Source organism: Scyliorhinus torazame, chromosome 2 (genome assembly GCF_047496885.1).
Source record: "Scyliorhinus torazame isolate Kashiwa2021f chromosome 2, sScyTor2.1, whole genome shotgun sequence".
NCBI lineage: Eukaryota > Metazoa > Chordata > Chondrichthyes > Carcharhiniformes > Scyliorhinidae > Scyliorhinus > Scyliorhinus torazame.
In genome coordinates, this window is record NC_092708.1 from 234,600,489 (window position 1) to 234,621,681 (window position 21,193).

The 21,193-nt window shown below is 50.8% G+C and overlaps 1 protein-coding gene across 6 annotated transcripts in view; it reads right to left on the reverse strand.

Moving 5' to 3' along the window:
• Window positions 1-21,193, reverse strand: part of fsip1 (fibrous sheath interacting protein 1) — an 803,825-nt gene that overhangs the window by 271,249 nt on the left and 511,383 nt on the right. For all 6 annotated transcript variants that reach the window (XM_072485060.1, XM_072485031.1, XM_072485039.1 and 3 more), the window contains one exon: window positions 17,622-17,762. In XM_072485060.1, coding sequence (XP_072341161.1) covers window positions 17,622-17,762 — 141 coding nt within the window. The remainder of the gene's footprint in view (window positions 1-17,621; window positions 17,763-21,193) is intronic.

Below are 21,193 nucleotides of genomic sequence, written 5' to 3' on the forward strand. Positions count from 1 at the left end.
CAGTGCACAGGTTGGCACTCTCAGATTGGCACTGTCAGATTGGCACTGCCAACTTGTGCCGGGAAATGTCAGAGGTGAACTGCTGGGGAGCCCCATTGAGGGCAGGATTCGCATTATATTTGTTGGGGAGGGGGAGCCCCAATGCTAATGCTTGAGGCGGGGGAAGTGTGGTGAGAACCCCTGCTGCTGATGCTTGTGGTGGGGGGTTGAGGGCAGGGAGATAGTGAGAGCCCCTGTTTTGATGCATGTGGTGACGGGAGTAAGAGCCCCTGAAGCATGGGCGAGGAGGATTAGGGTGGTAAGAGCCCTGATTCTGATGATTGGGGGAAGGAGTGGGGCAGCCCTCGATGCCTATGGAAGGGGGCGAGGAAGATCGCCTGATGTTTGTGGGGGTGGTCCACCATGTCCATCGGGGCAGCTGGGAGGGGATTTCATTCTTTTTAAAGGATGCCTCGACTCTGGGAGCCGGTCTCGCCTGCTCTATCAGGCCCCACCGCAGTGTTGGCGTAAGCCACACCCATGAATTGTTTTTTTCAGCGGGGCTGAAAATCGGCATTAAAAACTTGGCTGTGCAGCTGGAGAGCCTGATGTTGGGTTTCAATCAGAGCCCTCACTCCGAGAAAATCTGGGAAAATTCTGTCCACCATCCCTGTTTCGCTCTAGACCTGCTGGGCTGGATTCTCCGATTGCCGACGCCGAAACCGCGTTCGGACCGTTTTTACACCGGAATCAGGGGCAGCGCCGTTTTTTTTTTGATGTTCCGCCCCCTCAAAAACAGCGTAATAGCTGAGTATGCTGCACGCCGTTGGAACGGCCTCAGGGTGTCACCTGAAGTCCTCCCCCTATGCTCCGCCCCCAATTGGCCGACTTCCCAACAGTGTGTGCGCATGTGCTCATAGATTTCGGGGACCCCACATGGCAGCTGGGGACTTGGGGACTGTGTCCAGCGCAGCCACAGTCGGTGGGGGGTGGGGGGGGGGGGGGGGGGGGGGGGAGATAGCCGTTCCGCTGGCCGGAGGGTCTTCGGCGGGGCCTGGGGTGAACTGGTGGGGGGGTGGTCCAGGGGTGGCGAGGGAGGTTATGGCCGGCACTGTTTGGCAGGCCGGGGCCGATAGCGATCAGCGCCGTGTTGTATGGCGCGGCTGCCGCAGGTCGCCGCCGTGCACACGCACGGCCACGGACCCGGAAATTCTCCATCCGGATCTGCAGGTAAAGCCGTGGGCACTGGACATAGCCTCAAAATTGGAGAATCCAGCCCGCTGTGTTTTTCCAGCACTTGCTGTTTATATTTACAATCTCCAACATCTGTTCAATGTTTAATTGTGCTGTGATTAAACTATTGTCTTACTTTGAATTACAGCTTATAAATCTATGATAGAATTGAACTTCCATGGATTGAAAAAAATACTGAAGGAAGTCCAAAGATGTGCAGATTAGTTAGATTGGCCATGTTAAATTTCCTCTTAGGCTGGAGTTACAGGGAGGGGGCTTGGTCCTAGGTAGGGTTGTCTTTCGACGGGTTGGTGCAGACTCAATGGGTCGAATGGCCTCTTTCTACAATTTTATGAAAGTGAGTTTGTCTGAAAATATATTTTAATCAGATACCCAATTCATTTTTTAAATCATGAACTGGTGACACATGGAAACATTACAGGATGTTTCAAAATGAGTAGCTGTCCCAAACCGCTGAATGTAAAATATCTTGGGTAAAAATAGCAGTGGAGCAAAATTCAATTACATGCCGAGACAAAAAGCCACAGTTTCATGCAATGACAAACCATGGGCGGGATTCTCCCCTACCCGGCGGGGCGGCGGGTCCCAGCGGGATGGAATGCCGTGAACCACTCCGGCGTCGGGCCGCCCCGCCAAGCCCTCACCTTTAGGGGCTAGGCCCATGCCGGAGTGGTTGCCGTCCCGCCGGCTGGCGTGGAAGGCTTTTGGCGCTACGTCAGCCGGGGCCGAAGGGACTCTGCCGGCCGGCGGAAGTCCGCGCATGCGCGGGAGCGTCAGCGGCTGCTAACGTCATCCCTGCGCATGCGCAGGGGAGGGGGCACCTCCACGTCGGCCATCGCGGAAAAGAGTGCCCCCACGGCACAAACCCGCCCGCGGATCGGTGGGCCCCGATCGTGGGCCAGGCCACCGTGGGGGCACCCCCCAGGGCCAGATCGCCCGCTCGCGCCGCCTGGTCCCGCCAGTAACGGAGGTAGTTTGATTCATGCCGGCGGGACAGACATTACAGAAGCGGGACGTCGGCCCATCGCGGGCCGGAGAATTGCCAGGGGGGCCCGCCGACCGGTCCCCGACCGGAGAATTTGGCGGCCGGCGGGGGCGGGATTCACGCCGCCCCCCGACGATTCTCCGACCCAGCGGGGGGTCGGAGAATCCCGCCCCATATCTCAATGCTCAACCAAAGTACAGGAAGCTGACCATGCAATCCATCTGGATGAATTCAGATTATTTCCATTTTTATTGGAACACTGCATGTCTCTGATGTGTTGGGTGCTCTGGATCCGTGGAACACATACAGGCCACCAACACTTAAAATAGTGCAACACTATTTTATTAAGTTAATGCGACGTTAGATTAAACTAAAGACCTATGCCTGTCCTAACCAGTCTATGCACTCAGCACATGGTGAAGAACTGGGCTGAACGCTGTAAGCTCTGTCCTACTGAGAGGCTGCATCCCGAATGAGCGGGAACTCTGATGCCCTCTGTCCATATAGTGAGTGTGCTCTAACTGGTGATTGGCTGTGGTGTTGTGTGTGTTGATTGGTCTTGCTGTGTGTCCATCAGTGTGTGTGTCTGCACCATGATATACTGGTGTATATTATGACATCCCCCCCTTTTATAAAAAAATGTATGTCTGTGGCAATGAATAACGCATGGTGAGAATGTTCCAAACTACGTGTGGGGTGCGAAGACATATTTATAGGACTACATACATGAGAACTAAGCTATTTACATGGGAAGGTGCCTGGTGCAGAGAAGCAGTATGCAACAAGAGTAACGAGATCAACACTATATACAAACCAGGGAAACGATCAAACAAAGCAACGAAACAATTCAGAGAGTCCATAAATTCGAATAGTTCATAAATTTTATCTCTGAGGTGGGCGACGAATTCTGGTTGACCGCCTCAAGGGTCGGTTGAGAGCCGTCGGTTCAGGAGCGGGCTGGACTGCGTCAAAGTCAGGGGGAGGCAGAGTGACAGGGAACTCTGCAAAGTCCGTGGCAGGGTCAGGAGGAGGGCGAGGCGACACTGGAGGATCACGTGGTGAGCGTGGAACGAGACGAAGGGCGCGTCGATTGCGGCGCAGAATAGAGCCATCCGGTAGACGAACCAGGAACGAGCGGGGGGCCACCTGCCGAAGGACAACAGCGGTTGCAGACCAGCCACCATCCGGAAGATGGACGCGGACATTGTCATCTGGAGCCAGAGAAGGGAGATCAGCTGCACGGGGGTCATGAGCCGCCTTGTGCTGTGCACAAGACAGCTGCATCCGGCGAAGGACCGGAACGTGGTCGAGGTCTGGGACATGGATGGATGGCACCGTCGTCCTCAGGGTGCGACTCATGAGTAACTGGGCTGGCGACAGGCCAGAGGACAGTTTCACGATATGTACTCCCTTCTCTGCTTTACATGCACGAATGACGCAGACGAGGTGAGGTCGTGCAACCGTATCACCTCTGGGTAATTCAAAAAGTAGTCCACGATCAGGACATAGTCTCTACCCAGTGCGTGGAACAGGTCGATGCCCACCTTGGTCCATGGTGACGTGATCAACTCATGGGGCTGCAGGGTCTCACGTGGTTGGGCCGGCTGGAAGCGCTGACAGGTGGGGAAGTTGAGCACTGTGTTGGCTATGTCCTCATTAATGCCGGGCCAGTACACTGCCTCTCGGGCCCGTCGGTGGCATTTTTCCATGCCAAGGTGTCCCTCGTGTCGTTGTTCCAGGACAAGCTGGCGCATGCTATGCGGGATGACAATGCGGTCCAGTTTTAGAAGAACCCCGTCTACGACCGCCAGATCATCTCTGACATTATAGAATTGAGGGAATTGGCCCTTGAGCCACCCGTCCTTTAGGTGGCGCATGTCACGCTGTAGCAAAGGGTCAGCCGCCGTCTCGTGGTGAATTTAGACGAGGCGTTCATCCGAGGCAGGTAGATTGGAGGCCACGAATGCCACATGGGCGTCAACCTGGCAGACAAATCCTGCTGGGTCACATAGAGTGTTGACTGCCCTGGAGAGAGCGTCAGCAATGATGAGGTCCTTGCCTGGGGTGTATACCAGCTGGAAGTCGTATCGCCAGAGCTTGAGAAGAATACGCTGGAGGCGAGGCGTCATGTCGTTCAAGTCTTTCTGTATTATATTGACCAGCGGGCGATGGTCGGTCTCGACGGTGAATTGAGGAAGTCCGTAGACATAATCGTGAAACTTAACAACAACGGTCAGAAGGCCCAGGCACTCCTTTTCGATTTGCGCGTAGCGCTGTTCCGTGGGGGTCATCACACGTGACGCATATGCAATGGGGGCCCATGATGAGGCCTCATCACGTTAAAAGAGCACTGCCCCAATGCCGGATTGACTGGCATCGGTCGATATTTTGGTCTCCTTTGCTGGATCAAAGAAAGCTAAGACCGGGGCTGTGGTCAGTTTTGCCTTGAGTTCTCTCCATTCGCGCTCGTGGGCAGGGAGCCATTGGAAATCTGTCGGCTTCCTGACCAGGTTCCTGAGAGCCGTGGTTTGAGAGGCGAGGTTAGGGATGAATTTCCCTAAAAAATTGACCATGCCCTGAAATCGGAGGACCGCCTTCTTGTCCTCTGGTGTTTTCATAGCTGTGATGGCAGATACCTTGTCCGCATCCGGCTGCACACCCAATTGGGAGATGTGGTCCCCGAGGAACTTAAGTTCTGTCTGACCAAAAGAGGCCCTGTTGAGGCGGAGGCCATGCTCATGTATACGTCTGAATACGCACTGGAGGCGACTAACATGCCCCTGCGGGGTGGTGGACCAAATGATTATGTCATCGACATAGACTCGAACACCTTCAATACCTTCCATCATTTGTTCCATAATCCTATGGAACACTTCTGATGCAGAGGTGATCCCAAACGGCATCCTGTTGTAACAATATCTTCCAAAGGGAGTGTTAAATGTGCAGAGTTTTCTGCTGGATTTATCGAGCTGGATTTGCCAGAATCCTTTTGAGGCGTCGAGTTTGGTAAAGAGCTTGGCGCGAGCCATCTCACATGTGAGCTCTTCGCGCTTGGGAACTGGATAGTGCTCTCTCATAATATTGCGATTTAGATCCTTGGGATCAATGCAAATCCTCAATTCGCCGGAGAGCTTTTTTACATATACCATGGAAATCACCCAGTCAGTCGGTTCCGTGACTTTGGAAATCACTCCTTGGTTCTGGAGGTCCTGCAGCTGCTGCTTGAGGCGGTCTTTAAGAGGTGCTAGGACCCTGCGAGGTGCATGCACCACAGGCGTGGCATTCGGCTTTAATAAAACCTTGCAGGTGTACGGGAGCGTGCCCATGTCCTCGAAGATGTCGTGGTGCTGGTTGATAATGGCGTTGAGCTGCGCCCTGAAGTCGGTGTCCTGAAAGGCAGACGCGTCAGCAGGAGAGAGAGAGTGAACTCTCTGAACTAGGTTCAACAGCTTGCATGCCTGCGTGCCAAGCAGGGAGTCTTTCGAGGAGCCCACGATTTCAAAGGGAAGCATGGCTTCGCGTGACCTGTGCATCACTTCAAGTTGGCATGAGCCGCTGGCAGCAATGGCATTGCCAATATAATCTAATAGCTGGCAGGCTGATGGCAGGATGGCTGGTTTGACACGAAGGCTTTGGAGGTCAGACCGCGCAAAGAGATTGGCGGAGGCACCAGTGTCCAGGCGGAATGGTATTTGGGACCGGTTGACCTTAAGGGTGGCACACCACTCATCGTCTGGATCGATGCTGTATACCTGTAGAGGCTGGATTCTTTGCTTCGGGGACACCCTGTTTTTTGTGATGATACCGACTCAAAAAGGCACCTTCGGGTCCTCGGTGTCAATATCGGGTAGCAGGTCCGAATCGGGCTCGGTGACCATGGTTGAATGGCCTGGACATTCCTGCGAGGCTGGCTGGAGCGACGAGAGTTGGCAGGCTGAGCTGATCTGCATAAAGCAGCATAGTGGCCAAGTTTGCCACATCGCAGGCATCGTCGGGATCTGGCAGGACATTGCCGCTTTAAGTGGGCGGAGCCATAGTTGCCGCACGTTGTAGCGTCAGTACGTTCTCTGCGCCACCGTGCATGCGCAGTGCGGTCGTACGTAGTGTGCACCTGCGCAGTACGTTTGTCGACGTCGCCGTCCCCTCATTCGGTGCGCACAAGCGCGGGAGTCCGCGAAAAGCGCGCAAAATGGCCGCCCTCATCCAGGCTGAGGCCCTGGAGTTGCTCGATTGCTCGGACCCGTTCTGCCTCGTGGGGACCTTGCCGCGCCGTTTCAGCCGCTTGGACGTGGGAATACCGACTAGTGGCATGTTCATGCACACGCAGGTCTCGATGGCAATTGCTAGGGTGAGCTGCTTTACCTTGAGGAGCTGCTGTCGTAGGGGATCCGACTGAACACCGAAAACGATCTGGTCGCGTATCATGGAGTCGGAGGTGGGCCCGTAATTACAGGACTGCGCGAGGATGCGGAGGTGGGTGAGAAAGGACTGGAAAGGTTCATCCTTACCCTGCAAACGCTGTTGGAATACATAGCGCTCAAAACTTTCATTCACCTCGATGTCGCAGTGACTGTCAAACTTAAGGAGGACCGTCTTGAATTTTGATTTATCTTCACCATCAGCAAAGGTGAGAGAATTGAAAATGTGGATGGCATGTTCCCCGGCCGTGGATAGGAAGAGAGCGATCTTCCTTTTATCTGAGGCAGCTTCCCGGTCTGTGGTTTCAAGGTAGAACTGGAAGCATTGTTTGGATATCTTCCAGTTGGCCCCTAGGTTACCGGTGATGCGGAGCAGCGGCGGCGGGCGGACGCTGTCCATTTTGCAGGATGGCTGTGTGCTGGTAGAAGGCAGATCACTTGCAGGTAGGTCTAAGAAGTTCCAACATCCCTCAACTACTGGTACCATGATGTGTGGGTGCTCTGGATCCGTGGAACACATACAGGCCACCAACACTTAAAATAGTACAACACTATTTTATTAAGTTAGAAACTGTCGTGTTGGGTGTTCTGATGCACAAATGATCCAACACGGCTGTAGATGGTACAACTCTGTTTTATTGTCTAATCAACGGTAACAACTAACTGCTGGCTTGGGTACATGCTTCAGCAGCTAACCTGTGGACCCAGCCCTATCACTATCTTAGTGAGGCACTCAGCACATGGTCTATGTCTGAGTGGCGCGGTGTGAGCTCTGTGCTCTGCGCTATCTCCTGGTAGAATGAGCGGGAACTATGATATTCCCTGTTTTATAGTGCGTATGCTCTCACTGGTGATTGGCTGCGATGTTATGTGTGTGCTGGTTGGTCCAACTGCCTGTCCATCAGTGTGTGTGTGATTGCACCATGATATGCTGATCTGGATATCATGACATCCCCCCCTTTCACAAAGGATATGTGCCTACATGATAATAAATAGAAATGTGTACTGAGTGTATCTGAGTATGTGTGTGCAATATTTACAACATGTACATGAGGCTAAACTATATACAGAGGAAGGTGTCATGTGCAACAGAACAACGACGTTGTCCCAATAACAGAACAAATGCAATCAACAAACGACGAGAGAAAACTCTGGAACAATGAACGACAAAAAAAAACTCGTGAACAGTACTGTAAAACAATTCAGTGAGTCCAATGTGCTAACAGGCTCATAAGTCAAGTCTCTCAGGTGGGCGACGAATTCGGGTTGACCGCCTCAAGGGTGGGTCAGGATCCACCGGCTGAGGAATGGGCCTGGCCGGAGGCAAGAGAGGAAGAGGCAGAGTGGCAGGAAGCTCAACAAAGTCAACATCAGGGACAACAGGAGGGCGTGGCACCGGTGCATGATCTCGTAGCGAGCGCGGAACCAAACGAAGGGCCCGCCGATTATGGCAACGAGCCATCAGGCATACGAACCAGGAACGAGCGGGGTGCCACGTGGCGGAGAACCTCAGCGGTTGCCGACCAGCCACCCTCCGGGAGCTGTATGCGGACGTTGTCTCCAGGTGCCAGGGCAGGAAGATCAGTTGCCCGAGCGTCATGTGCCACCTTCTGCTGAGCACGCTGTTGTTGCATCCTTCGCAATACTGGAGTATGGTCGAGGTCAGGAACATGAATGGACAGCACAGTGGTCCTGAGGGTGCGACCCATCAGCAGCTGGGCTGGTGAGAGGCCCGTGGACAGTGGGGCCGAGCGATAGGCCAGCAGGGCTAAACAGAAGTCAGATCCGGCATCAGCAGCCTTGCAGAGGAGCCGCTTCACAATGAGGACGCCCTTTTCCGCCTTGCCATTCGACTGAGGATGCAAGGGACTGGACGTCACGTGTGTGAAGTTGTATGAAGTGGCAAAGGAAGACCATTCTTGACTCGCAAAGCAAGGCCCGTTGTCAGTCATGACGGTGAGCGGAATTCCATGGCAAGCAGAGGTTTCTTTGCATGCCCGGGTGACAGCTGATGACGTTGTGTCGTGCAGGCGTATGCCCTCCGGATAACTTGAGAAGTAGTCAATAAGAATAATGTAGTCCCTGCCGAGCGCATGAATAAGGCCCACGCCCACCTTCGACCAGGGGGACGTGACCAACTCATGGGGCTGAAGGGTCTCAGGGGGTTGCGCCGGCTGAAACCTCTGGCAGGTGGAGCAGTTGAGCACCGTGTTGCCGATCTCATCATTGATGCCCGGCCAGTACACAGTCTCTCGGGCCCTCCACCTGCACTTTTTAACTCCGAGATGGCCTTCGTGCAGCTGTTCGAGGACAAGCCGGTGCATGCTGTGTGGGATCATGATCCGGTCCAACTTCAAGAGGATATCATCAATGACGGCCAAGTCGTCCCGGATGTTGTAAAATTGTGGGCACTGCCCCTTGAGCCACCCTTCCGTCATGTGGCGCATCACACGTTGTAGAAGGGGGTCAGCCGCAGTCTCATGGCGAATGTGGGCCAGACGTGCATCAGTGGCTGGCAGATTGGCCGATGTGAAGGTTACTTGTGCGTCGACCTGACAAACGAACCCCTCCGAGTCGGGCGGCGTGTTGACCGCCTTGGACAGAGCATCTGCGATGTTGAGATCCTTCCCCGGGGTGTAGACAAGTTGGAAGTCGTACCTCCGGAGCTTGAGCAGAATGCGCTGGAGGCGAGAGGTCATGTCGTTGAGGTCCTTCTGAATGATGCCGACCAGGGGGTGATGGTCGGTCTCCACAGTGAACTGCGGAAGACCATATACATAGTCATGGAACTTGTCGATGCCAGTCAACAGGCCTAGGCACTCCTTCTCAATCTGCGCATAGCGCTGTTCTGTGGGTGTCATGGCCCACGACTCATAGGCGACCGGAGCCCATGATGAGGTGTCGTCCCGTTGCAGGAGTACCGCCCCAATGCCAGACTGGCTGACGGCAGTTGAGATCTTTGTTTCCCGTGTGGTATCGAAAAACGCCAGTACCGGGGCGGTGGTGAGCTTGACCTTGAGCTCCTCCCATTCACTCTGGTGTGCGGGCAGCCACTGGAATTCCGTTGTCATTTTGACCAGGTGGCGAAGAGCAGTCGTGTGCGAAGCAAGGTTAGGAATGAACTTCCCCAGGAAGTTGACCATCCCAAGCCTTCTTGTCTGACGGCTGCGGCATGGCTGCGATGGCTGCCACTTTGTCGGCATCCGGCCGCACACCCGACCGGGAGATGTGGTCCCCCAAAAACTTTAGCTCAGTCTGGCCAAAAGAGCATTTGGATCAGTTAAGGCGCAGGCCCTGATCCCGTATCCGTGCAAAGACACGCTGGAGATGACTGATGTGCTCCTGCGGTGTGGTGAACCAGATGATAATGTTGGCTACGTAGACGCGTACCCCTTCGATGCCTTCCATCATCTGTTCCATGATGCGATGGAACACTTCGGAGGCCGAAATGATGCCGAATGGCATCCTATTGTAGCAGTATCTGCCAAATGGAGTGTTGAAAGTGCACAGCTTCCTGCTGGACTGATCCAATTGAATCTGCCAAAAGCCCTTTGAGGCATCAAGCTTGGTGAATATTTTTGCCCGAGCCATCTCGTTCGTGATTTCTTCTCGTTTGGGTATATGGTAGTGTTCCCTCATAATGTTGTGATTTAAATCTTTTGGGTCGATACAAATCCGGAGCTCGCCGGAGGGCTTCTTGACGCACACCATGGAGCTGACCCATGGCGTTAGCTCCGTGACCCGGGAAAGCACTCCTTGGTCCTGCAGGTCCTGCAGCTGCTGCTTGAGGCGGCCCTTGAGTGGTGCTGGGACTCTACGAGGTGTGTGAATGACCAGGGTGGCGTCCGGTTTGAGCCGTATTTTGTATGTGTAGGGCAGTGTGCCCATGCCCTCGAAAACCTCCCGGTTGTGCGCAAGGAGTGAGTGGAGCTGCGCCCTAAATTCTGCATCTGTGAAATCGGACGTGCCTTCTGGAGACAGAATGTGTATCCGCTGAACGAGGTGGAGGATCTTGCATGCCTGTGCGCCTAACAGAGAGTCCTTCGAGGATCCTACGATTTCAAATGATAATGTGGCTTTGTGTGAGTTGTGTGTAACTTCAAGCTGGCAGGACCCCGTGGCCGGGATGACGTTTCCATTATAGTCAACCAGCTGACAGTGGGATGGCAGAATCGGTGGTTTAACGTTCAAGGTCTGGAAGGCTGACCATGCGAGGAGATTGGCGGGGGCACCAGTGTCCAGGCGAAATGTGATCTGGGATCGGTTGACCGTTAGGCACACCACCCATCGCCCGGATCAGTGCTGTGCACTGGCAGCGGCTGGTGGTTCCGACTTGGGGACATCCGGTTCTTGTGGATTATCACAACGCGGAAGGGCTTCCTGTCTTCGGTATCGCTGGTCTGCATACTGTCTGGATGTGACTCAGTGAAGGTGGGCTGAATCGCCCACACGTCCCTGCGAGGCTGGTGGAATTTTTGGGAGTTGGCAGGTTGAGCTGCTCGACAGCAGGCAGCATAGTGGCCCATCCTGCCACATCGTAGGCAATGTCGTGCTTTGGCCGGACATTGCCACTTTAAGTGGGCGGAGCCACAGTTGCCACACGTCGTGACGTCATGGCGTTCGTTGCACCACCGCACATGCGCGGTGCTGTCCTGCGTAGAGCGCGCCGGTGCATTACGTTCCTCTGCGTCAACGTCCCCTCTTTTGCCACGTACAAGCGCAGGAGGCCTCGGAAAGTGCACAAAATGGCCGCCCTCGTCCGGGCTGCGGGCCGGGAGGTACTCGATCGACTGGACCCGCTCCGCCTCGTGGGGCCCGTGCCGTGCCGTTTCGGCCGCCTGGATTTGGGAGTACCGGCTGGTCTCGATGGCAGTCGCTAGGGTGAGTCGCTTTATTTTAAGGAGCTGCTGGCCAGGGTGTCCGAGATGACCCCAAAAACTATCTGAGCCCGTATCATGGATTCGGAGGTGGCCCCATAGCCGCAGGACTGCGCGAGGATTCGGAGGTGTGTTAAGTAAGATTGGAAAGGCTCATCCTTACCCTGCAGGCGCTGCTGGAATAGGTACCTCTCGAAGCTCTCATTGACTTCCACGCTGAAGTGTTCATCGAACTTCAGAAGCACTGTCATATATTTTGTTTTGTCCTCGCCTTCCGCGAATGCCAGGGAGTTATAGGTGTGGATGGCATGTTGCCCCGCCGTGGAGAGGAGGAGGGCGATTTTCCTGGTGTCCGATGCATTCTCCCTGTCTGTGGCTTCGAGGAAGAGTTGGAAGCGCTGTTTAAAAAGCTTCCAGTTTACGCCGAGATTGCCAGCGATTCGGAGCGGCTGCGGCGGGCTGATACTTTCCATGGAGCTGGATGGCGGATTTCTGAAAAGGTGCAGGTAGGTCTCACAGTCGCTGGTTCGCGTCCACTACTGGTATCATGTTGTGTTGGGTGTTCTGATGCACAAATGATCCGACACGGCTGTAGATGGTACAACTCTGTTTTATTGTCTAATCAACGGTAACAACTAACTACTGGCTTGGGTACGTGCTTCACCAGCTAACCTGTGGACCCAGCCCTATCACTATCTTAGTGAGGCACTCAGCACATGGTCTATGTCTGAGTGGCGCGCTGTGCGCTCTGTGCTCTGAGCTATCTCCCGGTAGAATGAGCGGGAGCTGTGGTGTTCCCTGTTTTATGGTGCGTGTGCTCTCACTGGTGATTGGCTGTGATGTTACGTGTGTGCTGGTTGATCCAACTGCCTGTCCATCAGTGTGTGTGTGATTGCACCATGATATGCTGATCTGGATATCATAACAGAAACTGTTGAACATACTTTCACTGTGGGTTAACACGATGTTAGATTAAACTAAAGACCTATGCCTGTCCTAAACAGTCTATGCACTCAGCACATGGTGAAGATCTGTGCTGTACGCTGTAAGCTCTGTCCTACTGAGAGGCTGCATCCCGAATGAGCAGGAACTCTGATGCCCTCTGTCTATATAGTGAGTGTGCTCTAACTGGTGATTGGCTGCGGTGTTGTGTGTGTTGATTGGTCTTGCTGAGTGTCCATCAGTGTGTGTGTCTGCACCATGATATACTGGTGTATATTATGGCAGTCTCAAGAACTGAACCATACCATTAGAGGTGTGACACTTTTAAGCACATTAAATGGCTACAACACCCTCCATCTGACTGCCCAGAGGCAACTCCTCTGTTTCAGCTGCCTGCAAAAGTTTGTTACAATTCACACAGGGGGATAGGAACTGACCCCCCTGGAGATAGAAAAGGCATGTAAAAAAGGCAACATTACAATAATCATGGGGGACTTCAATATGCAGGTGGACTGGGAAAATCAGGTTGGTAGTGGATCCCAAGAAAAGGAATTTGTGGAATGTCTAAGAGATGTTTTTTTCGAGCAGCTTGTGACAGAGCCCACTAGGGAACAGGCAATTCTGGATTTGGTGATGTGTAATGTGGCAGACTTGATTAGTGAACTTAAGGTGAAGGAACCCTGAGTGAGCAGTGACCACATATGATAGAATTTACCCTGCAGTTTGAGAGGGAGAAGCTGCAATCAGATGTAACGGTATTACAATTAAATAAGGGTAACTACAAAGACATGAGGAAATATATAAAAGGTAAGAGAGAGGCAAAAATAGACATTGGACCACTGGAAAATGTGGCTGGAGAAGTAATAATACGAAACAAAGAAATGGCAGATGAACTGAATAGTTACTTTACATCAGTCTTCACGGTGGAAGACACCAGTGGGATGCCAGAGCTCCAGGAGAACCAGGGGGCAGAGGTGAGTACAGTGACCATTACTAAGGAGAAGGTTCTTGGGAAACTGAAAGGTCTGAAGGTGGATAAGTCACCTGAACCGGATGAACTACACCCCAGGGTCCTGAAAGAGATAGCTGAGGAAATTGTGGAGGCATTGGTGATGATCTTTCAGGATGTGGAGATGCCAGCGTTGGACTGTGGTGAGCACAGTAAGAAGTCTTACAATACCAGGTTAAAGTCCAACAGGTTTGTTTCAAACACTAGCTTTCGGAGCACGGCTCCTTCCTCAGGCTCCTTCCTTCCTTATAGTCTTATGGAACTGGGAGCAGGCAAGGCTGTGTCATCGCACCGACACCCTTCTTGATATTCTTTGCTGAAGTGCTGCATCTCACCCTCAGCACAAATACTCATAGTTTGAACAACAGAATAATTAACTGTGAGCCCAGAAGTCTCATAATGACTTTCCCTTGATATGTGGCTTCTTAGAAATTAGAACATCTTCATTGAAATATTTAACGATTTTATGAGTGCAGCACTGAGGGATTGGTATATTGTTGGAGGTGCTGTCCTTCAGATGCGAGGTTGGTCTTCAGCTCTATCAGGTGGATGATCTATCAGCTCTATCAGGTGGCTCAGTCAGCCATGATTGAATGGTGGAGCAGACTCGATGGGCCGAGTGGCCTAATTCTGTTCCTATGTCTTATGGATGTAAAAGATCACAAAAACAGTGCAGTTTGCCCAATGTCCACACTAAACAGTGGGGTCACAGTCTGAGGATATTGAGTAGACCGTTTAGGACAGAGATGAGGAGAAAATTCTTCTCTCAGACTGTGGAATTTGCTGCCACAGAAAGTAGTCGAGGCCAAAACATCGTGTGTTTTCAAGAAGCAGTTAGGTAGAGCATTTGGGGCAAAGGGGAACAAAGGATACGTGGAGAAGGCGGGATTAGGCTGTTGAGTTGGATGATCAGACATGGTCATAATTAATGGCAGAGCAGACTCGAAGGGTCGAATGGCCTCCTCCTGCCCCTATTTTCTATGTTTTACTTTTTTTTTTAAATGTATTTTATTACAAACATGTATCAAAACAGGTTGCAGCAAATACACACACTGGGAAACATAATTCCCAGCAATCAACTATATAGTCTGTACACGGTGGCACAGTGGGTTAGCCCTGCTGCCTCGCGGCACGAGGTCCCAGGTTCGATCCTGGCTCTGGGTCAGTGTCCGTGTGGAGTTTCCACATTCTCCCCGTGTTTGTGTGGGTTTCGCCTCCACAACCCAAAGATGTGCAGGCTAGCTGGACTGGCCACACTAAAATTGCCCCTTAATTGGAAAAAAATGAATTGAGTACTCTAAATTTATTTTTTAAAACTATACAGTCTGTACAGATTTATTCCCCTCTTTCACCCCCTCCTCCCCCCTCCCCCCACCCACCCCCCACCCCTGCCGGGGCCAACAGCTCCTCAAGCACGGTCACAAACATCCCCCACATTTTTACAAACCCCCCTGCAGAGCCCCTTAACTCATACTTTATCTTCTCCAACCACAGGAAGTTGTCCAGGTCACCCAACCAAGCCGCTATCCCGTGGCGATGGTGGCCGCCACACTAGTAAAATTTGCCGCTGTGCAATCAGAGAGGCGAAGGCCACGACATCGGCCTTCCGCCTCTCCATGAGTTCCAGCTTCTGTGAAATCCCAAATATCGGCACCAAAGGGTCAGGGTCCACTCCCTCCTCCACTATCCTGGTTAAGACTGCGAACACTCCCGCCGAGAATCTTCGCAATTTTTGGCAACCCCAAAACATGTGCGAGTGATTCACTGCCCCCCCCCCACACCCCCCACCCCCCACCTCTCACACTCATCTGCTACCCCCTGAAAGAAACCACTCATTCTCACCCGAGTCATATGCACCCTGTGCACCACCTTAAACTGTATCAGGCTCATCCTTGCACAAGAGGAGGTCCTGTTTACGCTATGCAGTGCCTCACTCCATATTCCCAACTGATCTCCCCTCCCAACTCTGCTTCCAATTTCTCCTTGATCTTTTCTATGTTTAACATTTATCCCTCAACTAAAAGAACTAAATCAATTTAAATGGTCACGTTTTCTGCTCTTGTGATCTTATTGTGTGAAACTTGGCTGCCACATTTCCTTAAATTACAACAGTGATTGCACTTCAAAACGACTTCATTAACCAATGAAGCACTTTGCAATATTTTGAGTCCGATTTCGACGCCAACGTGGATTCTCCAGCCGATCGCTGAACGCGATTTCGGGGTCGGAGACCAGAGAATCCCACCCCTTAACTCTGAACATAGCACAAATCATGTGAGAAGAATTTTTGTTTCTTTATTCATTGATGGGCTGTGGGTATCGCTGGTATGGCGAGTATTTGTTGACCATCTCTTGAGTGACTTGTTAGGCCATTGCAAGGGCAGTAAGTGGTCGACCACATAGTCTGTGCGGAATCTGCACGTTCTCCCTGTGTCTGCATGGGTTTCCTCCGGGTACTCCGGTTTCCTCCCACAAGTCCAGAAAGACGTGCTTGTTAAGTGAATTGGACATTCTGAATTCTCCCTCGGTGTACCCGAACAGGCGCCAGAGTGTGGTGACGAGGGGATTTTCACAGTAGCTTCATCGCAACGTTGATGTAAGCCTACCTGTGACAATAATAAATATATATATATGTGTGTGTGTGTGTGTGTGTGTGTGTGTGTACCTGAACAGGCGCCAGAGTGTGGTGACTGGGGGATTTTCACAGTAACTTCATTGCAGTGTTAATGTAAGCCTACTTGTGACAATAATAAAGATTATTATTTTGGCTGCGCGGGACCCGAGTCACATGGAGACCAGACTAGGTAAGGATGGCAGATTTCCTTCCCTAAAGGACATTAGAGAACTAGATGGGATGGTTTTTACAACAATCAATGATAGTTTCATGACCACCATTATTGAGACTTCAATTTCGACCTGTTGCCCTGTTGGCAGGATTTGAACTCATGCACCCAGAGCATTAACCTTGGTCTCTGGATTACTAGTGCAGTGACATTGTCACTAGTGCAGTGACACCATGCGATCATTTGTGAATTTCATTGGACCAAAAGCCGTCAGAGACACCCAGAATTAAGACTGTATGAGCATAATGGCTTCCTTTTATTAAAACTGCTTCTGCAGACTCCAACAGACTCCTTCTGCAGGTACAAATGCACATGGTAGCTTCAAGTGATCAAAATGTACATTACACTTTTCAGAACACTAATGCACAACATTATCTATAAGCATTTATATATTTTTAAAGCATAAGTTCAGATCTTCATTACAATTCAACAGTATCTTTAGGGTTACGAACAAAAGTAATATATTGCCTAGAGATCAATCCATTAACATTCAAGCACTTTTGTGCTTGGTGTCAGTTTTTTGGAGTCATTTTACAATGACATTTTGCAACATGCAACTTGCCAGGTTCTAAAGTTTCAGAGAGATATGACTCTTTTCTAGTTTCCTATAAAATATCAACATTTCTACCTATTATCACCCGTGAGCCCCCACACTTCTACCCCATTAAGCCATTTGAACATTTTCATATGGTATTTTGTGATCAGGTTGCATAGTCATGCACAGTGAAGGATTGTCTAATTAGATACCATTGTACTGGAAGAAAATGGAGAAAATATAGCAGTCAAGCATAGTGTTGAAGTTCTTGTTCATTCTATTTAAAATCTCAGCGTTAAAAACTCGCAGAAGACAAAAGGTAGCTTCATCTTAACAGAGGTTCTACATTGACTATAATGGATCCTCCCTCGGCCATAGGCTTATTGGAAAGTTAGTAAAGACTAGATGGTGTATACAACAAAATACACAAAGCAAGTGAAAGCAAGCTTCATTTGGATTACCAAGACTTTTTCAGAGGTCCAGGGTGGTCTCTGAGGGGACAGCGGAACTCCTTCACAAGCTGGAAGAACACTGTTGATAGACTACAAAATGCGACACTAAATCTTTGAAAAATGTGTTTCAATTTGGTTTATCTGCAGATACCAAGGTTGTGTCACAGTGATAATGCAAAGAGTAATTGAAAACATAAAGGAAAATCAATAGTTTGATCAAATAAGTAAGAAAAGCAAGGGTTTCAGCCTTAGCTCATCTTCTCTACCTCTCCCATTGGCTTAAGCATTTTCAGCTCCAAAATGTTTTTCATGAAGATCTTTACTCACTGAAGACTCACTGAAAGTTGTCTCCAAACATTTCAGCTCTTGTTCTATCTCTTCCATTCGCAAGTGATGCTCCCGTTCATCCCGCAGTTGGACAAGGACCTCTTCACCTGGCCCGATCTCGCCATGGCTCCTCACAGAATCCTGAAAACAAGTAGTGATTAAAACATTTGTAACTAATTTATAATATAATTAAGATTATATTTAGAAGGCTTGTGAGTTCAATCTGCAATAAATTACACACTTGATTTTTATTTTGAACTGTTAACTTAATGCTTCTGTCATATGTGAAGCACATTTAACAATATTGCAACTCTAACTGTAACCACTACAGTTTCATCTAACACTGGATTTCTGGACATTGTGTTGGCTTCTCAAAGCGCAGTGGAGCTCATAAAACACAAATCTTCTATCAGAACTTTGTTTACTGCAGGTCCATGGAAAAGTGATGCTAATTGTGTTTTTAAGATGTAGCAGATAGGCTACTATTCTATAACGGATTTGATGGTGGATTCTACATTCTAATAAACTAGAACCTACAGTAATTTCTAATATAAGCTGTACTGTACCATTAATCCTTTGAGCCAAGGTACAATAAGCAATTTTAATATATTATTAAAATATGAATATGAGGAAATACATCATTCCAAAATTAAAAAAATATTTTAAATGTACAAAAATTACTTGAACCAGTTATGAAGATAATGGGCAGGAATCTCCGTTTGCAAACACCGAAATCGCGAAACGCGAATCAGCAGAGAATAGGTTCTGATGGCAAAATTGCGGCGCCGATTTGACGCAAAATCGCAATTCTCCGTCACCTTGACAGCAGCGTCAATGCGTACCGGAATGAACGTACAGTAAACACCATTTACATATCATTAGTGGGCCCGACCCGGTAATCTCTGGGGCCTCCGCGATTCTCCTCCCCCGATGGGCCGAGTTTCCGATGATATGGTTCACTTCTGCTTTTAGAAATCGTGAAACCAGCTCCATTGCTGATGAGGGAAAGAGGTAGGACACGGAGAGGAGCGACTGCGGGCTGCCGGGCTGGACACTGGCCGGGCTGGCTGGGGGCCCTGACAGGGCCGAGGGGGATGGCAGTGGAATGGGTTGAGTGGCCGGGGTGACCCCCACGGGATTGGGGCGGTGCCCAGGCACAGACCACCATTACTGCAGCTATCTTCCTGCGCACCCCACTGCCCACCCACCTTGGCCCCTAGTTCAGTAGAGTGACACCGGCCGTATGGGTGCCCCCACACCCCTACCCTGACACCTGATCCCCCGCCAACCCCCCCCCCACCACTGCCACAACCCCCACCGCCCCCCTCGGAAGCCGCCACCCACCGGCGTTCCATCCAGGGCAACACCCACAGTAGCCCCTATGGGGGCCGCAGTGCATATCCCTGGCAAGGGCAGTGCCAACCAATGGTACCCCTGGCATCAGGGATGGGTGCCAGAGCCAAAGGCCCCATGGTGCCGGTCACCGACGGGGCCAGGGATGCGGACATTTGGAGACAGAGCCCGCCGTGCCAACCAGAGCCACCATGTAGCCCAGTGAACCAGATTGGGCACGGAGGTACGCAACATGCTAACATGTCAGCCTTTCACTGCCTGCAGACAATGGATATTGGAATTCAACCAGCAATGGTGGCCTTCGTGCCAGTCGCCGCAGTCCTGGGGGATGCACTGCCGCTGTACGAGCTGGAGCTGCTTGTGGAAGAGGAAGCTGCAGCAGCATAGCATGCAGCAGCAGAGCATGCAGCAGTGGAGCATGCAGCAGTGGAGCATGCAGCAGTGGAGCATGCCACAGAGGGACAGGTGGCAGTCACCCAGGATGGAGAGCGAGCCGCCCAACAAGCCGAGGAGGGGGAGGTGTCAAGGAGGCTCCTCCTGAGGCCTCGTGTGTAGAACATAGAACATTACAGCGCAGTACAGGCCCTTCGGCCCACGATGTTGCGCCGACCTGTGAAACCACTCTAAAGCCCATCTACACTATTCCCTTATCGTCCATATGTCTATCCAATGACCATTTGAATGCCCTTAGTGTTGGTGAGTCCACTACTGTTACAGGCAGGGCATTCCATGCCCTTACTACTCTCTGAGTAAAGAATCTACCTCTCACATCTGTCCTATATCTATCTCCCCTCAATTTAAAGCTATGTCCCCTCATGCTAGACATCACCATCCGAGGAAAAAGGCTCTCAATGTCCACCCTATCTCATCCTCTGATCATCTTGTATGCCTCAATTAAGTCACCTCTTAACCTTCTTCTCTCTAAGGAAAACAGCCTCAAGTCCCTCAGCCTTTCCTCATAAGATCTTCCCTCCATACCAGGCAACATTCTGGTAAAGCTCCTCTGCACCCTTTCCAATGCTTCCACGTCCTTCCTATAATGCGGCGACCAGAATTGCACGCAATACTCCAAATGCGGCCGCACCAGAGTTTTGTACAGCTGCAACATGACCTCATGGCTCCTAAACTCAATCCCTCTACCAATAAAAGCTAACACACCATACGCCTTCTTAACAACCCTCTCAACCTGAGTGGCAACTTTCAGGGATCTATGTACATGGACACCGAGATCTCTCTGCTCATCCACATTGCCAAGAATCTTACCATTAGCCCAGTACTCTGTCTTCCTGTTATTTCTTCCAAAATGAATCACCTCACACTTTTCTGCATTAAACTCCATTTGCCACCTCTCAGCCCAGCATTGCAGCTTATCTATGTCCCAATGTAACTTGTAACATCCTTCCGCACTGTCCACAACTCCGCCGACTTTAGTGTCATCTGCAAATTTACTCACCTATCCTTCTACGCCCTCCTCCAGGTCAATTATAAAAATGACAAACAGCAGTGGCCCCAAAACAGATCCTTGTGGTACACCACTAGTAACTGGACTCCAGTCTGAACACTTCCCACCAACTATCACCCTTTGTCTTCTTCCAGCTAGCCAATTTCTGATCCAAACTGCTAAATCTCCCTGAACCCCATGCTTCCGTATTTTCTGCAGTAGCCTACTGTGGGGAACCTTATCAAACGCTTTACTGAAATCCATATACACCACATCAACTGCTTTACCCTCATCCACCTGTTTGGTCACCTTCTCAAAGAATTCAATAAGGTTTGTGTGGCACGACCTACCCTTCACAAAACCGTGTTGACTATGTCTAATCAAATTATTCCTTTCCAGATGCTTATACACCCTATCTCTTATAAACCTTCCCAAGATTTTGCCCTTAACAGAAGTAAGGCTCATTGGTCTATAGTTACCGGGGTTGTCTCTACTCCCCTTCTTAAACAAGGGGACAACATTTGCTATCCTCCAGTCTTCTGGCACTATTCCTGTAGACAAAGGTGACTTAAAGATCAAAGCCAAAGGCTCAGCAATCTCCTCCCTAGCTTCCCAGAGAATCCTAGGATAAATCCCATCCGGCCCAGGGGACTTATCTATTTTCACACTTTCCAGAATTGTTAACACCTCCTCCTTATGAACCTCAAGCCCTTCTAGTCTAATAGCCTGAATCTCAGTATTCTCCTCGACAACATTGTCTTTTTCCTGTGTGAATACT